This window comes from Microcebus murinus, chromosome 27 (genome assembly GCF_040939455.1).
Source record: "Microcebus murinus isolate Inina chromosome 27, M.murinus_Inina_mat1.0, whole genome shotgun sequence".
In the NCBI taxonomy this organism is placed as follows: domain Eukaryota; kingdom Metazoa; phylum Chordata; class Mammalia; order Primates; family Cheirogaleidae; genus Microcebus; species Microcebus murinus.
The window spans coordinates 8,056,026-8,075,343 of NC_134130.1; the positions used below are offsets into that span (position 1 = coordinate 8,056,026).

At 62.3% G+C, this 19,318-nt stretch overlaps 2 protein-coding genes across 3 annotated transcripts; one reads left to right on the forward strand and one right to left on the reverse strand.

The window, feature by feature from the left end:
• The first annotated feature begins 21 nt into the window (after positions 1-21).
• On the forward strand, positions 22-12,210 carry RNF126 (ring finger protein 126). Of its 2 annotated transcripts, XM_075998333.1 has the most exons (10): positions 22-273; positions 7,241-7,299; positions 8,010-8,073; positions 8,583-8,827; positions 10,211-10,279; positions 10,346-10,415; positions 10,904-10,997; positions 11,181-11,296; positions 11,518-11,592; positions 11,969-12,210. In XM_075998333.1, the coding sequence occupies exons 1-10, from the start codon at positions 199-201 to the stop codon at positions 11,987-11,989; spliced, it is 888 nt and encodes a 295-aa protein (XP_075854448.1). In that variant the 5' UTR covers positions 22-198; the 3' UTR covers positions 11,990-12,210. The 2 variants fall into 2 exon arrangements, with proteins under 2 accessions (XP_075854448.1, XP_012601341.1); XM_012745887.2 differs by having other exon boundaries at positions 31-273; positions 11,518-12,210.
• On the reverse strand, positions 12,146-17,982 carry FGF22 (fibroblast growth factor 22). The gene is made up of 3 exons (XM_012745889.2): positions 17,763-17,982; positions 15,604-15,707; positions 12,146-15,527 (listed from the first exon to the last, which is right to left on the reverse strand). Exons 1-3 carry the CDS (start codon positions 17,980-17,982, stop codon positions 15,333-15,335), a joined length of 519 nt encoding a protein of 172 aa, XP_012601343.1. The 3' UTR covers positions 12,146-15,332.
• Between the last annotated feature and the right edge of the window lie 1,336 nt (positions 17,983-19,318).

Here is a 19,318-nt window from a genome sequence, read left to right on the forward strand (position 1 = left end):
TAATTTGCCCCTCAGCGGCCACCATCGCCCGCATCCAGGCCCGCCGCGCGCGCCGCCTGCGTCGCTCCCGCGCGCCCGCCCCACCCCACGCCTTGCGTGCCGTGCGTGAGCGTGCGCGTCGGCCGGCGAGGGAGCAGCAAACGGCCGGCGGCGGGCGCCGCGCGGGGGGCGGGCGGCGCGGAGGCGGCGGCGGTGGCCATGGCCGAGGCGTCGCCACAGCCCGGACGGTATTTCTGCCACTGTTGCTCCGTCGAGATCGTCCCGCGCCTGCCGGTGAGGCTCGGGCTGGGGGCGGCGGCGGGGCCTTTCCCGCAGGCCTGAGGCGAGTCCGGGTGGGGGTAGCCGGCGCCCGCCGCTCTGTGCGAGCTGGCCCCTGCGGGGAAACTAAGGCCCGGGTCAGCAGCGGCCTAAGGTCGCTCCGCGGAGACCCCGAGCGGTGCGGGCATGAACCCGGTCCTCCAGTGTGAGAAACTGAGGCCGGGCCAGGAGGCGATGCCTGGCGCAGGGGGCACATTGCGGGTCGGGGCCGGGCCCCACATCCGCGGCCTTACCGCCCCCTGAGGCTGCGGACCCGCCAGACCAGACCCCGGAGTCCAGCGAACCTGGGTTTGCAGGTGGAGAAACTGAGGCCCAGAGAGGCCAAGTGACTCTCTCGGGGGCGCGCTGCAGGAAAGAGGCGCGCCCCGGAGGAGGGAGGCGTGGGGGGGATCAGACCCCGAAATAACGCCAGGGGACGTCCGCTGGGCGCGTGGTCTGTGCCGCCAGCGCCGGCGCCCTGCTGCGTGCCGGCCTCGTGGAGCCCCCGGCGCCGCCTTCGCAGGCAAGTCCCTGGTTGCTGATTTCACAGACGGGCAGGCCGAGGGGTCCGGCAGCAGCCAGGGGCAGGCCTTTAGAACCAGACCCTTCCCGTACGAAGCGTCTGCCTGGGACCTGGGCGCGCCTTCCCTTATCAAGACTGTTGAAATCTAGTTGCTCCTGGCTGGAAGGGCTCTGTGCTCCGGTGTGGAAGGTGTTGCTTCCTGCCCCTTTAAGCCAGTGTTTCCCAAACTGACCTGATGTCACCTTGGGGGGAATAATGCTTGTTGAAGGTGCCATTTTCCAGGCCCCTGGTCACGGGGGTTCTGAGTCAGTAGGTCTGGAATGGGCTGGGCCATCTGCATTTTTAGCCAGCGTCCCCCTTCCCCAGGCTGACGTGGAAATGGTGATTTAGACCAGCCCACTCCCGCCGTGCAGGTGGGAGAACTGAAGCCCGGGGAGGCTCAGCAGAGAAGTGGCGGAGCTGGCTGGAAGGGAGCAGCGAGGGAAGCGGGGGTGGAGGGGCATCTAGACTCCCCACCCTGTGATGGGGGAGGGACTGCAGGCAGGGAGGCTTGTGGGACACCCACCGTGTGCGCTCTTTGTATGTTTCCTCTTGCTGGCTGTTGCGCCATGACCTGTAATCCAGGCCCAGGCCCTCCAGATGCAGCAGGGGACTGTGGGGATCCCTGGAAAGGGAGCTGGAGGCAGAGGCAGGGTAGAGGGGATTCGGCTTCAGAGGCCAGGGCATCCTCCCTTCTCAGCAGGAGAGACAAGTACAGTCAAAGCTCAGGTGTGGGAGATACCTTCAAGACAGAAGACTTCTGTGACCAAATGCGTGGGTTTATTTTTTCCTGTGGCAGGAAAGGGCTGGTCGCCTGATGGCCTCCCTGTCTGGGTTAGTTGCAGCGCAGCCCCATGGGCCTGGTGTGAGCCCAGGTTGGGCTCTGGGTAAGCCCGGGGTTGTGGCTGTGTGGCGGGACCACAGGAGGGGCAGTCTGCAAGACTAAGCACGCAGCTGCTCTTGGTTGCCATTCCTGGGACCAGCACAGGGCTGGGTCCGGGCATGGTGTAGCCACTTCCTGGCCCTGTGGCCTTGGATGAGAAGGACCCTGACCTCCTCCAACTGTCGCTAGGCCTGGTGAGGACCTTCCTCCTAAGTCACAGGAACCCAGTGGTGACAAGGTAGGCATGGTCTCCACCCTCACAAACCTGCTGGCCAGAGAGCCAGTGTTGGACAGTGATTGACAAATATTTAGTCACAAACGCTGGTAGATTCTGTAAGAACAAATAATGGCGGGGAGGGAGTGTGGGGCAGAGCCCCTGTCTCCGCCATGTAAATAGTCCTGGAGTGCCTACTCGTGAGTTTGGAGCAGGATTCAGTGAGTCGCCAGTAGACAGGGTGGCTGTGTACCAGAGCATCTTTGTGCTGTGACCGAGGCATGCCTGGTGTTCTGGGGAGGGAAGGTTGGGTTCTGGTTGGGTACTGGCCAAGCCCGGGAAAGTCCCGGCTCACTGCTAGCACCCCTGAAATGGTATTTCTGCTCGTGGGAGACTCGCCCTGCACCTTAGTCGGATGCGCTACTGCTGAGATACCTGGGCTAGTTTTTATGAAGTTTCTGCTTCTGACCACAAAAGGAACTGGCCTGTTGAAGTGGTTCCCTCTCAGGCACCTGGATTGCTATGGGCCATGTGCCTGCTCATGGGGGGCACCCCTGTGGCAGCTGGGCCATCCCAGGCTATCCATATCACCTGGGCTCTGGTACCAGGCTGAGGCCACATGCAGCTGTCCACTTCTCAGCTGCATGGTCTTGGGCAGGGCACTCAGCCGCCAGGCCTCAGTCTCTTCACCTGTCAAATGGGAGCACCTGTGTGCAGAGTACTAGGTACCTGGAGGCTCTTGCCCAACGCCTTGCCGGTGAGGGCCCAGTGCTCGCAGTTGGGGACCTGGCTGTCTGCATCAAAGATAGTGACGAAGGTCTGGGTGTTCCAGGGAAGGAAGGCTTAGCTGGCGTGGGGCATGTGGGAGCAGGAACCAGACAGGCCGGCTGGGGCTTGGGGGCCTTGCAAGGTGGCGCGCAGGCCCAGACTCGACTCTAGTGAGGACGTGTTGGTTTGGGTGGCATGCCATGCAGTTGTGTGGACAGGGGCCTGCTGAGTGCTGGCATCCTCTGCCTCAGTGCCTGCCAGGGCTGAGCCGGCGTGGGCAGGTGGAGGTGGAGGAGCTGCTTGTGCCCTGAAGGTCTTGCATGCTGTGTAGGCACCTTGAGGGCGTTGAGCACCCGTGAGCCTGGCGAGCGCTGGGGGAGGTGGCCTGGGGCTCATGGCCTGTGGATGCACAGCCCCTCCCAGAGGGCAGCATGGACCATGCAGGTGCCATCCACACGCCTGCCCGCCCACTGGCTGGGCTGCTGTCCTCACCCTCATCTCAGGGTGACTCCTGGGGTGGCCTTGCTTACGCTTGTGGTCCCCTTTGGGAGTATCTGCTTTTCCCTCTCAGAAGATTCCCTGAGTGATAGGACAGGACAGCACAGGTGTCTGGGCACCTGCCCCCAAGCGTGGGTGGGGTGTGGAGCAAGTGCTGGTGGGAGCCCTCGGCAGCCAGGGCTGATGCTGCCATCCTCACTGGTGGCCCTCAGCCTGCCCCGGAGTGGCCTTGCTTGCGCTGTCTCCTGCACAGCCCTGGTCCCTGGTCTTCAGCAGAATAAAGTCCAAAGTCCTCCCGGGCAGGGCTCACATGCCACACTGTGTAGGTGCCAACCCTCCAGCCACTGGCCTGCTCTGTGTGTCCCTTGTTAAACTAGATGTTGTGACGGTGACAACCTGTCCCCCTTCACTAGTGTCTGCCCAGTGCCTTGGAGAGGTTTGCAGCCACAGAGCTGGCCTCCAGGGAGGCTGAGTCGAGCTGGTTTCCAGCAGCGCAGAGTCCGCCTTGGGATCCGGTACCAGGATACCTCCTGGTGATGCAGGGGTTCACGCCGGGCAGGGTGGGCACAGAATTTCTTCCTGCTCGGAACTATGTCTCCACGCGGATCATACTGCTGAGCCCCAGGAGAGAGAACTTGATTCGGGGCACCCAGGGCACCTGCACCTCTGAGCATCGGGCCAGGCATGGTGCGCCCCAGCACGGCCGGCACCGAGTGAGCCCTAGCGCCGGGGCCCGAAGCAGCCTGGGAAGAGTGAGGAAGGTGGGGTCGGGTGCCCTTGGGTTGAAGTGCTGCTGGGGTGTGTGTACGCTCGCGGGCGCGCGAGTGTGTGTGTCTCGCTCTTACACGGCAGCCTCAGGTGGCGGGGCCCGGCCCTCAGCAGCAGCTTAGCTCACTGACCGTCCAGCCAGGAGCGCACGGCTCAGGTGTGGGGCTCGCAGGCAGTCTGGGGACAGGCAGGGTGGGGCTGTGGGCCTGGTGCCCGCAGCTGAGACCAAGGAGGAAGGGGCAGCAGCACGTGCACCCTGGGGGGCTGTAGGGTCCACATGTCCCAGGTCAGCTGAGAAGGCTGTGGCATCCTCTGTAGAGAGCAGTGGCTGGTGTGAAGGGCTCCAGCAGAGGACAAGGACAGATAACTGCCTCCACCCCACCTCCAAGGTCTTCCCAAGCTCACAGTTCTCCTGAGGAGGCGGGTGTTGCTGTAGCTGCGTGGTCACTTGGGGGCAGCAGTTTCTTCAGCTGTGGCCTCAGTTTATCCTACTTGCCTCTGAATGCCAACCTGGGGCCCTCAGTGTATTATACATAGGACACATCCCTGGGGCATCCCTGCTGCCTGGGGCAGTCCCTCCTCAGGGACTGGGGATGAGGCAATGGCACGTCCTGGGGGCCGCATGGGTGGGGCACAGTGTTGGGTCCGTCCCTGCTGCCTTGCTGAGCTGCTGCTACAGTGAGAATGCTGTATGGTCACCTTGCCTCCTCCTGTCCTCTGGGTGGGGAGTCGTAACAAGGACCAGCAGCTGCTGCTGGACCCTCCAGGAACAAGGGTGCCATGTGGTGGGGTGGGATAGCCCTTTCCCTCCTGGAGCCCTGCTTCAGCGTGAGTTTGTGCTGTGGCCACAAAACAATCTCTGGGCCGTGTCCTTGGAGAGGGGAGTATCTGGAGACCGTGCAGTGCAGCCCCTTCCCACCGCCTTGGCACGGAGGCTTGAGCCCCTGGCTCCGTGCATCTCAGATCTTCCTGGCACTTGCCTGTGTGACCCAGGCGTCGGGCCCCGTCTGCAGGCCTGGTCAGGGTAGGGGCATTACGGCCAAGGAGCAGAGCCAGAGCCCAGCCTGTCCACAGCCAGGAGGTGAGTGTCCTTGGGTGGCTGTGCACTTCAGGGCTCAGGACGGGGCTGTGGAATGAGGTCCCATGGTTGCTGCAGGCAGACGAGTTGCCCGATTTCTAGAGGCCAAGCCTAGTGGGCAGGGCCCCTTGTCAGCACAGGCAGGTCACGCACATGTGTTTGGGACCCTGCGCATGCCTAGGAGAGGGTGGAGGCCTGGGCAGCAAGCTGGGGTCCCTCAGGAGAGGCTTTTCCCACAGGCCCTGGTGGGACTTGGGCAGCAGTGGAGAGGCTCAGAGAGGGCAGTGCGAGTCTGATTATGTCCTGGGGCCTGGGCGGCCATTCCAGGTCCACCGAGCCATGCTGGCACTGGGGGCCACCTGGACTTGGTGAGAGCCTGGACCTGAGCCCTGGCCCTCCAGGCGGAGACGTGGGCAATGGGAATGGACCCCTGACGTCAACAAGAGGCAGAAATTCAGATTTATCTGTGAAATCTGTGTTTAAGTGGGATGTCTCATTCCTGGCAGTCCAGCCGCACCCCTATTGTCCCCCGGGAATCACTCGCCTGGTGACAGTTGCCACCGTTGCTCGCTGTGGCAGACCAACCCGGTTGTGCCCTGAGCCAGGGGCTGCTGTTGTGGTTGTTTGATTCTTGTAACAGCTTTATTGAGTTGTATTTCACACCACGCATCCACCTGTGCGTGTCCTTCTGTGTCTGGCGTCTCTCACTGAGCACGATGTCCTCATGGTCCCTCCACGCTGTGGCCTGTGTCTGAGCCTCTTTCCTTCTTGTGGCCAAGTGACATTCCAGTGTGGATGGGCCACGCTGGGTTTGTCCACTCGCCTGTTGATGGGCACCTGAGCTGTTTTTACCCTGTGATGCTTACACGTCGTGCTGCTGTGGACGCACAGGCTGTTTGCGCACAGGCTCTGCGGCCATGTGTTTCCATTTCTCTCGGGTGTTGTCATTTCTGCTGGGTCACGTGATTCTACCTTTAACCATTTGAGGAACTTCTGGGCTGTTTTCCTTCGCAGCTGCCCCACTTTTCTCTCCCGCCAGACGTGTCCAAGGCTCACCTGCACCGTCTGGCATTGGGCCTGGCCTGCCTTGTGGGGTGACAGTGTCTCACTACATCTCCTTGATGGCTGCCAGTTTGGGGCATCTTTTCGTGTGCTCGTTGGTTATTTGTATTTTTGGGAGGAATATCTACACAGATCTTTTGCCTGTTTCTGAAACTGGGTGGTTTGTGTTTTTGTTGAGTCTTAAGTGTTTCTTACGTGTTAGTACTGTCGGTGCGAGTCCCTTCACACACAGGCCAGCCTGTGAGTCCTTGTGTCTTGGGGTTATGTGGGGACACCATCTGCTTGCCCCTATCTCAGCCTTTGCCACTGGCAGCAGGAGCAGGTGAGGGGCCCGGTGTGGCGCGGCCGTCCCCAGAGTCAGCAGGTGAGGCCGGATGCAGGACTGTGCTCCGCAGCAGAGCCCAGCCCTGCGCTGCCTTAAGCAGGACTGTGACCAGCCCTGTGGAGCGTGTGGCTCCCAGAGCCCACGGCATGTGTCCTGGGCATTCGCATGATGACACGCCAAGAGGACTTATGCTTGTACGTCTCGTACGTGTGTTGTCTGTGTCCACGTCTCCCAGAGGCAACTTGAGGACAGATGTGAGAGCCCTGATCCGCATGTTTGATGACGTGGGCCTGCTCAGCACGGCTGTGGCTTGAGGCATGGTCAGGGAGCCATGGCATGGTTTGAGGGCTCACACACTTGCTGTCACCAGGGTGGGGCCATGCTGCAGCCAGGGGCTTAGGCTTCATGCCGCAACTGCCACACTGGGCTGTGAGCTTGGAGCCTACGGTGACATCCCCGTCACTGTGGGGACGCTAAGTCTGGGTCCAGCCCTGGGACCCAGGGCAGGGGGAGGGGAAGGACACCTGCAGGAGGAACAGGTCAGTGCAGGCTGGGTCAGTGTTCTTGCCACCTGGGGCTGGCAGGAGCTGGCAGGTCCTCTTGGCCTCCCTCGTCCGTCTGTCTGTCCTCTAAGACTCAAGGAGTCGGGAGGGCCCGCATGTGCCAGGCTGGGCAGGTGGAGCCCCTCTGCTCTTGTCCTTAAGGGTTCACAGATGGGCCCTGAGGTGCCCTGTGGCTTGCAGGGGTGGGGACACCACCTGACCCTGGGCTCCTGTCTCCTACAGGATTACATCTGCCCAAGATGCGAGTCTGGCTTTATCGAGGAGCTTCCGGAAGAGACCAGGTATCCCAACGCCTTGGTTGTAGCAGTTGGAAAAGCCGGCAGGGTCTTAAGTGCGGGTGGGCAAGCAGGGACTGTGCTGGCCAGTGCCCGCCTGGCATACGGCTTGTGGGCCCTGGCATCTCTGGGCACTGGGCCAGCTGGGCCAGGAAGCAGCTGTGGTAGCCCTGGGGCTCGTCCCTCCCGTGGATGGCAGCACAAGGTCCTCTTCTGTGGTGACATTGGGGGGCCGGGGCCAGAGCACAGGCCTGGTGGCCTCCAGCAGTCACTCTCCTCCCCAGGCCTTGCCTCCTGGATCTGAGGACACTTCCTCCAGGGCAAGGGTGTCCTTGGGCCAGGACACAGAAGTTGGGGAACAGTAGCGGCCTTGTGGCCCCTGCCAACATCCACACACTCGTGAATTGGGCGGGGGGTGTCTGTGTCAATTTATAAAGCCACTGCTGGTTTACTTAGGGAAGAAAAAAGGTGGTGACACCAAAGGCAGGTGTGGACACATCCAGGTATGCCAGAGTCTGGAAGGTTCCTCTTCCGTGTGTGTGTGGGGGGGTCCCGGGGGTTTGCAGTTTCTGCAGTGACCACACAGTCCGCATCTTGGGGTGGCTATAGATGTATGAGTCTCACTCTCCTGACGTGCAGGCCCAGAAACGGGGTTGCAGAGAGCACCCTGCACCTGTGGGGCTCTGGAGCCCGCTGACGTGCGCTTCTCTCCCCAGGAATACAGAAAACGGTTCTGCCCCCTCCACAGCCCCCACAGACCAGAGCCGGCAGCCGTTTGAAGTGAGTTGGGGCCTGTGACCTCTCGTCCTGCTGCCAGTCACCTGCCCCAGGGGCTGGCGGCTCTCTGCTATCCTGCCCTTGCCGCCTAGCTGGGGCAGCAGCAAACTCATCCCGACCCCAGGCTCCTGGACCAGCCCCAGGCCCATCTTCCTGTGTCACTGCCACCACGCCTCTCCCGCCACACCACTCTGTTGTCCCGTTTCCTCTGTGTCTCACAAACCCTGTCCCAGACCTTCCTGGGCTCTCCCTAGAGGAGAGTCAGCGGAAGCTGGCCACTGTGCAGGCTGAGCGTGTAGTCCCGATAGGGCGGTTTTTGGCTGTCCGGGCCACCTGGCCACTCTCCCTGTCCTTGTCATGAGCGTGGCCAGCTCTGCCCCCCCACCTCTGTCTGCCTGGTATTCCCTGGGGCCTGCCTTGTGTTCCTTTGCCTTTTCTCCCTGGCAGACCTTGCAGGCCCCGGTGGCTGCCCCCAGGCCCTGCTCCGTGGTCACCCCCCCTCCTCTCCCCAGAACGTGGACCAGCACCTCTTCACGCTGCCGCAGGGCTACGGACAGTTTGCTTTTGGCATCTTTGACGACAGCTTCGAGATCCCCACATTCCCTCCTGGGGCACAGACTGACGACAGCAGGGACCCCGAAGGCCGGCGGGAGAGAGAGCACCCATCCCGGCACCGGTATGGCGCCCGGCAGCCCCGTGCCCGCCTCACCGCGCGGAGGGCCACCGGCCGACAGGAAGGCGTCCCCACGCTGGAAGGGTGAGGGGGCCCTGGGGGTGGCCGAGAGGGCCCTGCTTGGTAAGATTGGAAATTCTGACACTTAAAAATGGGCACCGGTTCCACCAAAACCTGGGTTTCCTGCCAGGCTCTCAGGAAAGGCTGGCTGGCCCAGCCTGGCTGCTCTGGTCCCTTCGGAGCCCCAACGCTCCGGGGAGCCTCAGTCTCATCCCCGCAGAGCTGCGGCCCCACACAGCACTTTGGAGGCAGGAACGGGCCATGTTTCGGGGTCCTTAGAAGCAGCAGTGCAGACTCCGTGGCTTGAGGGACTCGTATGGAGTGATATTGGGATGTGTGGGGTTACAGGGCAGCACCCCGAGCCAGGAGCAGTTTCCTCCCACTGGGTTTTAGACACGGCTTTGCAGGTGGTCACGTGTCTGCATGTTGCCGGGTATCCTCCTGGCCTTGGGCCTGGGCAGGAGGGAGGATCACTGGATTTCTCTCGTGGCAGTTGATCCCTTCTGTGGTTGCTGAAAGGAATCTGTAAAAGCTGGTTTAGCCAGGCATGGTGAGGCCCGCCTGTAAACCCACCACTTTGGGGGGCTGAGGCAGGAGAATCGCGTCACCCCAGGAGTTGGAGGCCACAGTGAGCTGCGATCATGCCACAGCACTCCAGCCTGGGTGACAGAGCAGATCCTGTCTGAAAAAAAATATATAGGGGCCGGGTGCAGTGGCTCACACCTGTAATCCTAGCGCTCTGAAGGCCGAGGCAGGAGGATATCTTGAGCTCAGGAGTTCGAGACCAGCCTGAGTAAGAGTGAGACCCCTTCACTACTAAAAATAGAGAAAGTAGCTGGGTGTGACGGCACACACCTGTAGTCTCACCTACTGGGGAGGCTGAGGTGGGAGGATTGCTTGAGCCCAGGAGTTGGAGGCCACAGCGAGCTATGGTGACACCACTGTACTCCAGTCTGGGCGGCAGAGTGAGACCCTGTCTCAAAAACAAAAAAGTTAGGCCGGGCGCGGTGGCTCACGCCTGTAATCCTAGCTCTCTGGGAGGCCGAGGCGGGCGGATTGCTCGAGGTCAGGAGTTCAAAACCAGCCTGAGCAAGAGCGAGACCCCGTCTCTACTATAAAATAGAAGGAAATTAATTGGCCAACTAATATATATACAAAAAATTAGCCGGGCATGGTGGTGAATGCCTGTAGTCCCAGCTACTTGGGAGGCTGAGGCAGGAGGATTGCTCGAGCCAGGAGTTTGAGGTTGCTGTGAGCTAGGCTGACACCACGGCACTCACTCTAGCCTGGGCAACAAAGCGAGACTCTGTCTCAAAAAAAAAAAAACAAAAACAAAAAAGTTAAAAAAAAAAACTAACAGAAGCAACTTGGTGGCTGGATGCTGACCTACCCCACGCTCTGTTCCAGGATCATCCAGCAGCTGGTCAACGGCATCATCACGCCTGCCACCATCCCCAACCTGGGCCTGGGCCCCTGGTGAGTAGAAGGGGGGGGCTGCCCCCACCCAGCTGCGGCCACTCGAACCCCGATCTCTCCCCCCAGGGGTGTCCTGCACTCAAACCCAATGGACTACGCCTGGGGGGCCAATGGCCTGGACGCCATCATCACGCAGGTACAGGGCTGGCGCCCAGCAGGCTGCCGGGGCACCGGGCTGCTGTCGGCTTTGCATGCGAGGGTTCTGGGGTGTCTCCTGCCCCCTGCTGTCCCTGTGTCTCCACGTCCTGCAGAGTGTGGCAGCCCACTGTGGGAGGACACGCCCCAGGCCTGCAGTCCCCCTGCACATGTTGGCTTCACCTGCCTGGGGTGGCGCTGCGGCCAGGCCATGCCCTCCTCACCTGCCAGTGAGCTGTGGAGAGTCTCGTCACTGGCGGGTCCCAAGGGCAGTGGGACGTGGGCCCTCCAGTTGCCCACCAGGCAGGGATTCGGGTGCCACAGTGACCTCTGACTCGGCCAGGGCAGGCTCCCAGGGGTCCGGACGGGGACAAACAAGGCCTCCGCACTTTTGTGGGTCTGGCTCTGGCAGGCCACACTTCAGAGCCCAGGGCTGGGCTGAAGGCGCTGCTCCTCCCCCAGGAGCTCCCTCTTACCCTTATCTTTCAGCTTCTCAATCAGTTTGAAAACACAGGCCCACCACCCGCAGACAAGGAGAAAATCCAGGCCCTCCCCACTGTCCCCGTCACGGAGGAGCACGTAGGTATGGCCCATGTGCTCTGCGTTAGGGTTAGGGAGGATTCTGTCCGGTCCCCTCTGCCTCCTTGTGCCTGAGGCTGCCCTGCCTGGGGCTGGGTGTCCCAGGCCGACTCCCCATGGGGCACCTGCTGCCTTGGGGAGGGTAGACAGCTGTGGTCCTCCCTCCTGGCCTCACTGTGCCCCACAGGCTCCGGGCTCGAGTGCCCCGTGTGCAAGGACGATTACGCGCTGGGCGAGAGTGTGCGGCAGCTGCCCTGCAACCACCTGTTCCACGACGGCTGCATTGTGCCCTGGCTGGAGCAGGTGAGCAGCGCCCTGCCCCTGGCCCACTCTTATGCCCCTGGCCCGCCCCCCCCACTTGCACGCACGGCCCACCTGCGTCCGGAGCCTCCCACCCAAGGCCTCTTTAATCCACAGTTCTCTGGCACGCCCCTGTCCACCTCCTGGCCCACTTGGCCTGCCTTTTGGGCTCCTGCCCCCCGTCTCTAACCAGATCTTTTCCCTGCACCTCTGTCCACACAAAGCACGACAGCTGCCCTGTCTGCCGAAAAAGCCTCACAGGACAGAACACGGCCACGAACCCCCCGGGCCTGACGGGGGTGAGCTTCTCCTCTTCGTCCTCCTCATCCTCCTCTAGCTCGCCTGGCAACGAGAACGCGGCGAGTAACTCGTGAGCCGCCTCGGCGGAGCTGCTGGGAGAGCTGCGGCCCCGCCCCGCCCCCGGCTCGGTCACCGCGGGCGCCGGGACTCGCCTGGTCGGTCAGCGCCCAGGGTGGGATGGGCTCGGCACCGGCCCCCAGCCCAGGGGACGTCCCACTCGCTGGCCACTCCCGGCCCGGAGGGCGCGGGCCACACGGCCTTCCAGGGGCGCCCTCAGCCTCCCCCTCCCCTGTCTCTAACCCTCTAAACGCTCGATGGCGGAAAGGTTTTTATAATTTTAAATTATTACTGCTCTGAAATAAATGGACGTTGTAGCTCACACGCGGCCATGCATGATCTGTGGACGGACGGGTGCAGCTGCTTCACCAGGGCTGTGATGCCGCCAGGACAGGCTGCAAGGGTCCCCAGGCTGCCTCCACCGCCCGGAGTTTGGGGGGCTTGGACCACGAGGATGACCAGCAAAAAAACCCAAGAACAAAACTGCTCGGACAGACGTTTTTTAAAGGAGAAAATGTGTATCTCGGAAGCTATTTAAAATACACCACTTAAAAAGAGAAGCGGGTGCCTTGGCGTCTTCCTTCTGTGCCACTGTGTCTGGAGGGGGCTGAGCTGCCCGGCTTGCTGGGGGGTCTGTGTGTCCCCGGAGGGGTCTGAGCCTGCTGTGAGCCCCGGAGCCGAGCCATGCCCCACCTGGGTTCAGCTGGGGGCCCACCACTGTCGCACCCACAATGACAGACTGAAACCTTGGAAGTCTGAACTGGCAATGTCCAACAAGGAGATGGCAACATGTCACCGGGTTGCACAATTTCAAACTGAAAATAAGGCTGCACCAAACAGGTAGCACCCCCACTGCACACGTCCCGTCTCAGGGTTCCCTGCTGGGTCTACACAGCGCAGCTCTGCAGCCAGGGTGGGCGGACACTGGCCGTGGCCACAAGCCAGCCCCGGGCAAAGCGTGGGGACCTGCCCAGGGCTGGGTGGTGAGTTTGTCTCCCATATCCCGGATGTCAGATGGTCTAGACAGATAAAGGAGCCCCCCATCTCCACCGCCGCGGGCCCTGTCCGCAGCCCACCCCTCACAGGGGCCACCTTTGTCTGCAGCAGCCACAGGGCACCGGCTCTCACGCCCTGGCGTAGTGCTGTGTGCAGGTTCCCAGCGTCTGCTCCGTGCCAGGCTCTGTCCACACCTTAGAGGTGTCTGCTGCCCCCCGCTCGGCTGGTGACGTAGGTCCTGCCCATCCTTGGCTCTGCACTTGGTCATTTCTTGGTTTTTGCTACTGAGACGAGGCCCTTTGAACCTTTCTGGGAGACACCATCGGGGCCCCAGAGCTAGAGAGAAGCATCTGTGAGCATCCGTGACATTGATGACCACTGCCAGGGCCACCTCCGGGGCTGTGGCCCTCAGAGCATCGGCCCCCAAAGATGTCCAAGTCCTCCTCCGACGAACCTTACAGATGATGCATCTGGTGCCCTGCAGATAAGACTAAGATGAGGACATTGAGACGCGGAGGTTACCTGGGATTATCCTTGGCTTGGGGACATCTGATCTCTAGGACTGTGAGAGAGTCATGTGTTTTAAGCCACCGAGTCTGTGGTGACTTGTACCAGCAGCCAGCAGAGGCCACTTGGGCCACTGCCACAGAGCAGGTGACCCACGCAGGGCCTGTTTCCCACTGGAGAGTGACAGCTGGGAGTCTCGCAGTGCTAGGCAGTTGAGGCTCCCATTCTGCGGGTTCTCAGGAGAGGGCCGGGAGGGGGTCTGTGGCCACAGGGCGTGTGTGTCCCTCCGGTGGGGAGGCCAGGAGAGCAGGACCCCCACAGTCACACCCAGCTGTGCATAAGCCAGGACTGCAGGGACCCCATGGGACCCTCTGTGGCCAGGCTGTCGTCTCTAGAGCGGAATCACCGTCCGTGACCTTTCAGGGTTGGCTTTTCCTCACTGTCATTTCCTGGGATGCACCACGCCCTGTGTGCACCCCCACGCCACTGGATGGCACTCCCAGTGCGGGTGTGCCACGGTCTGTGACTCCACCTCAGAAGGACGCTGGCGGTTCCCAGTTCTTGGTGTCCAGGTGTTTGTGTGAACAGAGTCCATCTCTGGGATATAAATGCCTAGAAGTGTCACTGCTGGTTGGACGGTAGCTGCACGTTTAGTTTTTTAGAAGAAACTGCCAAACCGTTCAGATCCGGCACCGCGTCGTATTCCCGCCTGTGCCATGTGAGGGATCCGGTTTCTCCACGTCTGCGGCAGCAGCGCTGGTGTCAGCGGTTTTATTTCAGCTGCTGTGGCACTGTGCAGCCCCAGACGGCAGAGCTCCGGTGGCCATGCCCCTTCCCCACTCCGTGCTGGGCGGCATCAGGGGGTCTGCTTAGGCAGCGTCACCCTGGGCACTGTGGACCTCAGGGCATCTGGGGCCCTATGGGGGCTGAGCCGTAGCTCTGACAACCACAGGTATCCCTGACATTTCACAGGGTCCCCTGGGGCAGGGCCACCAGTCTCTGCAGAGTGAGCAGGGGGCTTTTCCCCGCCCTAGGCTGCCCAGCGCCCTCCCAGCAGGTGCTTAGCCCACTCAGCTTTCCACATTGTAAGTGGGGGTGGTGGCTGGATGGGGGAGCCCTGGCCCTTCCCCAGGAGCTGTCACCTCACCAGGTCAGCTCTCTCCTGCCCCAAGGGCAGATGGCTTCATTACCCCATGTGTGCAGGAGGAGCCCAGGCCCTCAGCTCCCCCTTCCTTCTGGTTGGAGTTGGATCCCAGGGGCTGCAGGAGAGGAGGGTGCTCAGCACACGGTTCCTGCCCGCCACTCCCTGGTCTCCGCCCGTCCCAGGAGAACCCAGGAGCTCTGAGGACCACTTTGTCATTTAAACAGTTCCAGGCGTTGTGTATGTGTGTCCTACTGCTGCTATAACAAAATGACCACAAACTCAATGGCTTAAAACATTTATCGTCTGACAGTTCTGGAGTCAGAAATCTGACGTGGGCCTCTCTGGGCTAAAATCAGGGTGTGGCAAGGCCGGTCCCTCCTGGGGGCTCCAGGGCAGAACCACATCCCGCCTTTCTCAGCGTCTAGCGGCTGCCCGTGTCCCTCGGCTTGGGGCCCTCCTCCTCTTTCAGAGCAAGCAGCGCAGCGTCTTCCAGTCTCCCTGCCTCCCTCCCTGCCTGTGCTGAAACTGGGTCCCCGGGTCATCCAGGGTGACCTCCCGTCTCAAGGTCCTTAATCCCACTGGCAAAGTCCCTGTGTCTGCAGGAGATAGCATACCTGCAGGTCCCAGGATCAGGACGGGGACGTCTGTGGGCTGTTGCCCTGCCTGTGTGGTGCCTACATCACCGTCTCTGCCTGCTCCGCCCTCGCCCACCTCCTCTTCCACCCACTTCACACGTGGCCTCAGCCCCAACTGCCCCTCCACGTGTTCCCACCTCCGTGCCTTGGGCCGGCTGGGCCCCACCTGGAATGCCCTTCCCAGACTTCCGACAACCACATCCTTCCACCCAGGGGGTGCCTTGCGGGATCCTCACCCCCCAGCTCGTGACTGGACACGGGATACCACTCGGGGCTCCCTGGGAGCCGACCACGTGTGGGCCGCACTGCGCCAGCAGCAGGCACTCAATGGAAGAACAGGCGCCAGTTCAGGCCTGCGCCTCTCGAGTCTGTCGGAGGCCCCTCCCGGCCTCGTGGGGCCTCAGGAGACCAGGACGGGCAGGAAGTGGGTGGACAGGTGGTGCCGCCTCGTCCGGCCGCCAGGCCGGGGGGCCCCCCTCCTGTCCAGTGCCAGGAACATGGGCTGGCCACGGTGGCGCCAGCGGAGTGCCGCATAGGTGTTGTAGCCGTTCTCCTCAATGCGCTCCTGGAACCTGCAGTCGACAGTGTAGACCCGCTGCGGGGCGGGGCGTGAGGCCAGTGGACCATCCCACCGCCCGCCAACCCCAGGCCCCTGCTTGCCCGGTACTCACCGACCCATAGAGGTGGCCCTGGCGGTCCATGGCCACATAGAAGCCCGAGTGTACGGCCTTGATGACCACGACACCCACGTGGACAGAACGGATCTCGATGATGCCTGCTGGGCGGGGACAGGGACTGGTCAGGGCAGGCCTCCGCCCCTGGGCCCCTCTGCTGGCCGCCATGCTGCCCACAGGACCCTCGGGGCCAGGACAGATGCCCGGGAGCTTCCCCAGGCTGCGGCAGGGGGAATAGCCAGCGCCAAACCTAAGGGAGGCCCCACCCCTACCGCTGGAGGACACGGGGAGCTGAGGTGCAGTTTGGAGCAGGGGGGCCCTTGATTAGGTCAGTGTCCTCGTCCATGCAATTTGACCCACGCATAGTGTCCAAACCAGGGGTTCGGGGCCCCAGGAGCCAAGTCAGACCCACCAGGGGCAAGAAAACCGAGCCAAAGGCCCAGAGGGTTCAAACTGCAAGTGCAAGAGGTGGTGGGTGCCTGCCCCGGACAAGCTCTGATAACAGGAAGTAACGACAGCAGGAGTTGGAGACCAGAGTGGGCAAAAAAGCGAGACTCTGTCTCTACAAAGAATAGAAAACTTAGCCAGGCATGGTGACGCACTGGCAGCCCCAGCTACTCGGAAGGCTGAGGCAGGAGAATCGCTTGAGCCCAGGAGCTGGAGGCTGCAGTGAGCTGTGATGACACCACTGCATTCCAGCCTGGGTGACAGAGTGTCTCAAAACAAAAAAGTAAGGACAGGACAACAGCCCAGCAGTGGGCACACGGGCCCCCACCACGCTATGTTACAGGGTGTTCACAGACAGCACATTCAGGTCGTTGGTGACCACTAGCGTGCTGGAGGGCATTCCACACCCTCTGCACCCACCAAGCCCACGCAGCAGCCCCAGGTGGGAGGTGCTGCCTGTGCCCACTTTTCAGAGGGGCAAGCTGAGGCCTGGGAATGTCAAAGCCAGATCTGGACCCCACAGGTCCATGGGCAGCCCTGGGAGAGCCCTGTCCCTCAGAGCATACAGTTTCCCGTCCAGCAAGCACCCTCTGCTCCCTGGACACTGGAGCCTCTTCTGCCATCCAGGTCTTGCCCTCTGACCTTCAGCCAAGACCTTGTGGCCCGAGCTCCAGGTGGCCAGCCATGTGCCCTCCCCACCTCGCTCACCCCGGCCATTCCTCAGCCAGGCACCCAGCTCCTCCTGTGCCTGGCTAGCTCCTTGCCCTACCCTGGCCCAACCCAAGACACAGCCCCCCCAGAGCAGCCTCCAGGCCCCCCAGGTGAAGGGGCCAAAGGTCAGCCTCCCAGCATCACCTGTCCCACTTTTGTGCACCCCACCTGGTCCACTCTGAAATTATGACATTCCTTGTTTGCTTGTTTACTTCTCCTCCCTGCTCTAGAAGCAGGAGGGTTGGCCAGCTTGATCACCACTAGGTCCCCGCGCCCAGCACGGCACACAGGCGGTGCCCAATTATGAATAATAACCACCAGACGAATGAAGGCAAGGAGAGCTCCCAGCCCCGCCCACACAGCTGTCAATCATCATCGCCATCCACGTCCAGTGGGGAAACCGAGGCTCAGAGAGAAGTAGCGACTCTCCCAGGTCACCTGGCCGATCCAGGCCTCTGCCCCCGCGCGAGGCCACCCGCCGACTGGCCGTGCTCACCGCCCGTGGACCGGCCCAGCCAGTCCCCATCCTGGCCCTGGTCGCATGCCGCCTAATGAGGGCCTTCGGAGCCAGATGAAAGCGGCGGGGAGGGCAGGGGGTGATTATCTGCCCTAATGACGGTGATTCAGGGGCCAGCCATTACCGGCCCCCTCCCCAGCTCCCTGCGCTCCCCTCCCTCCTCCCTGCCTCTCCTCTTGCCACCAGCATTCCACACGCGCTTATGGAGTGCCTACTGTTTGCTGGGTGGGGCCCTGGGGACACAGCCGGGCAGAAGGGACGCGACTTTAGCTCCATGAATGAGGTCCTGACTCTGGGGCGCCCGGCTCCACCACCCCCTGTAGGTGCGATCCTGGGCGGGTCACTTCCTCTTTCTGTGCCTCAGTTTCCTCATCTGCCTGATGGGTGTCTTTGGTTTTGCCGCGTTGGGGGTCCAGAATCAACCCCTCCTCGACCCCGCCCCCCAAGCAACCGGCCCGCGCAGCCCTCCTCAGAGACTTACTGTCCGGGCCGTGGCGCCAGCGGGTGCCCCGCACACGGCCCGCGGGGTCCACGCGCAGGAAGAAGTGCGTGGAGGAGAAGAGGCGCCGCCAGCGCACGTCGCCCTCCAGGTGCGGGTAGCTGCGCGCCCTGCGCGGCGCGCTCGCGCTCAGGGCCCCCGCAGCGCCCGGCTCCCGCGCCAGCAGCAGCCAGGCCAGGCCCAGCCACAGGCGGCGGCGCATGGCCCGCGCCCCGCTCGCCGCCCGCTCTCGCCTCCCCGCGCGGCCGCGGCTCTGCCTTCGCGCGGGGCCACGGGGGCGGGGGCGGGGGCGGGGCGGCGGCCGGACCGGCCAATGGGGCGTCGAGACTGGCCAATCACGGCCTGGGGGCGGGGCCTGGAGCCGGGGGCGGGGCCCACTCCGCTCTTGGCGGCCTCCGCACGTGTTCGCCCCGTGGGGCGGGTCCCTGAGTCCCCAAATGCCCAGAGACAGAGACACAGAGACACACAGAGACAGACCAGAGACACAGAGACATACCAGAGACACAGAGACAGAGACAAGACACAGAGACAGACCAGAGACACAGAGACAGAGACAAGACACAGAGACAAGAGACACAGACACAAGAGACACAAGACAGAGACAAGGGAGAAGGAGACCAGAGAGAGAAACTAAGATATAGAAGCTGTGAGCTGCAGAGACAAGGAGAGGCAGGGAGAAACTGTACAAGACAGAGACTGAGAGACAGAGACAGCTATAAGGAGAGACTGAAGGGCAGGCAGAGACAAAGGCTACAGGGAGCGACAGGGACCAAGTCAGAAAGACTGAGACACGGGGACAGGGAGGCATGGAAGAGACAGAGAGAGACAGAGACATGGGGATGCACAGGGATTGAGAGGGAAGGTTCTGGCACGTGCATCAGTCCCTGCCAGCTGGGCCCCAGGGCTGGGCATGCCCAGGTGGGACTCAACGCCCCCTCTGAATGGAGCTTCCTGGGGGCAGGGGGCTTCGTGGCAGGGGACATGTGTTTGGGCAGGCAGGTGGGAGGCAGCTGTGGGGAGGACGGCCATGCAGGCGTGTTGATGGCTGTCTGGTGGGACACCCAGGCCCAGTGCCCACCAGTGCTGTGCATCAGAGGCTGCAACAATGGGGCAGCCCCATTCACACCCACACCTACTCCCCACTTACAGCCACACCCCACGCCCCATGGGGAACCTCCCAGTAAGATGGCTGGCCCCACCCCTCACCTGCCCGCCCCATGCCCTGAGCTCCCAGTGACCTTCACAGCCTCAGAGCCCAGGAGAATCATCCACAGGTGGGGAAACCGAAACCGAGGCCCAGAGAGGAGCATCGACTTCCATTGTGGGAACACAAGGCACAGCCCTGATTCCAATCCCTGCCTTCTGCTCCCAACAGCCCAACCCTGCAGCCACAGCCCCAGGTGGCACCTTTAAATAGCACCAGGGTGAAGACATGGTGACCTGCCTGCCCTCACTGGGAGCCCGCTGGAGGGACAACCGGTCCGGCCGGATGCCAGGATGCTTTCCTGGTGGCTCAGGGGTTCCCCGACTCTCTCTTC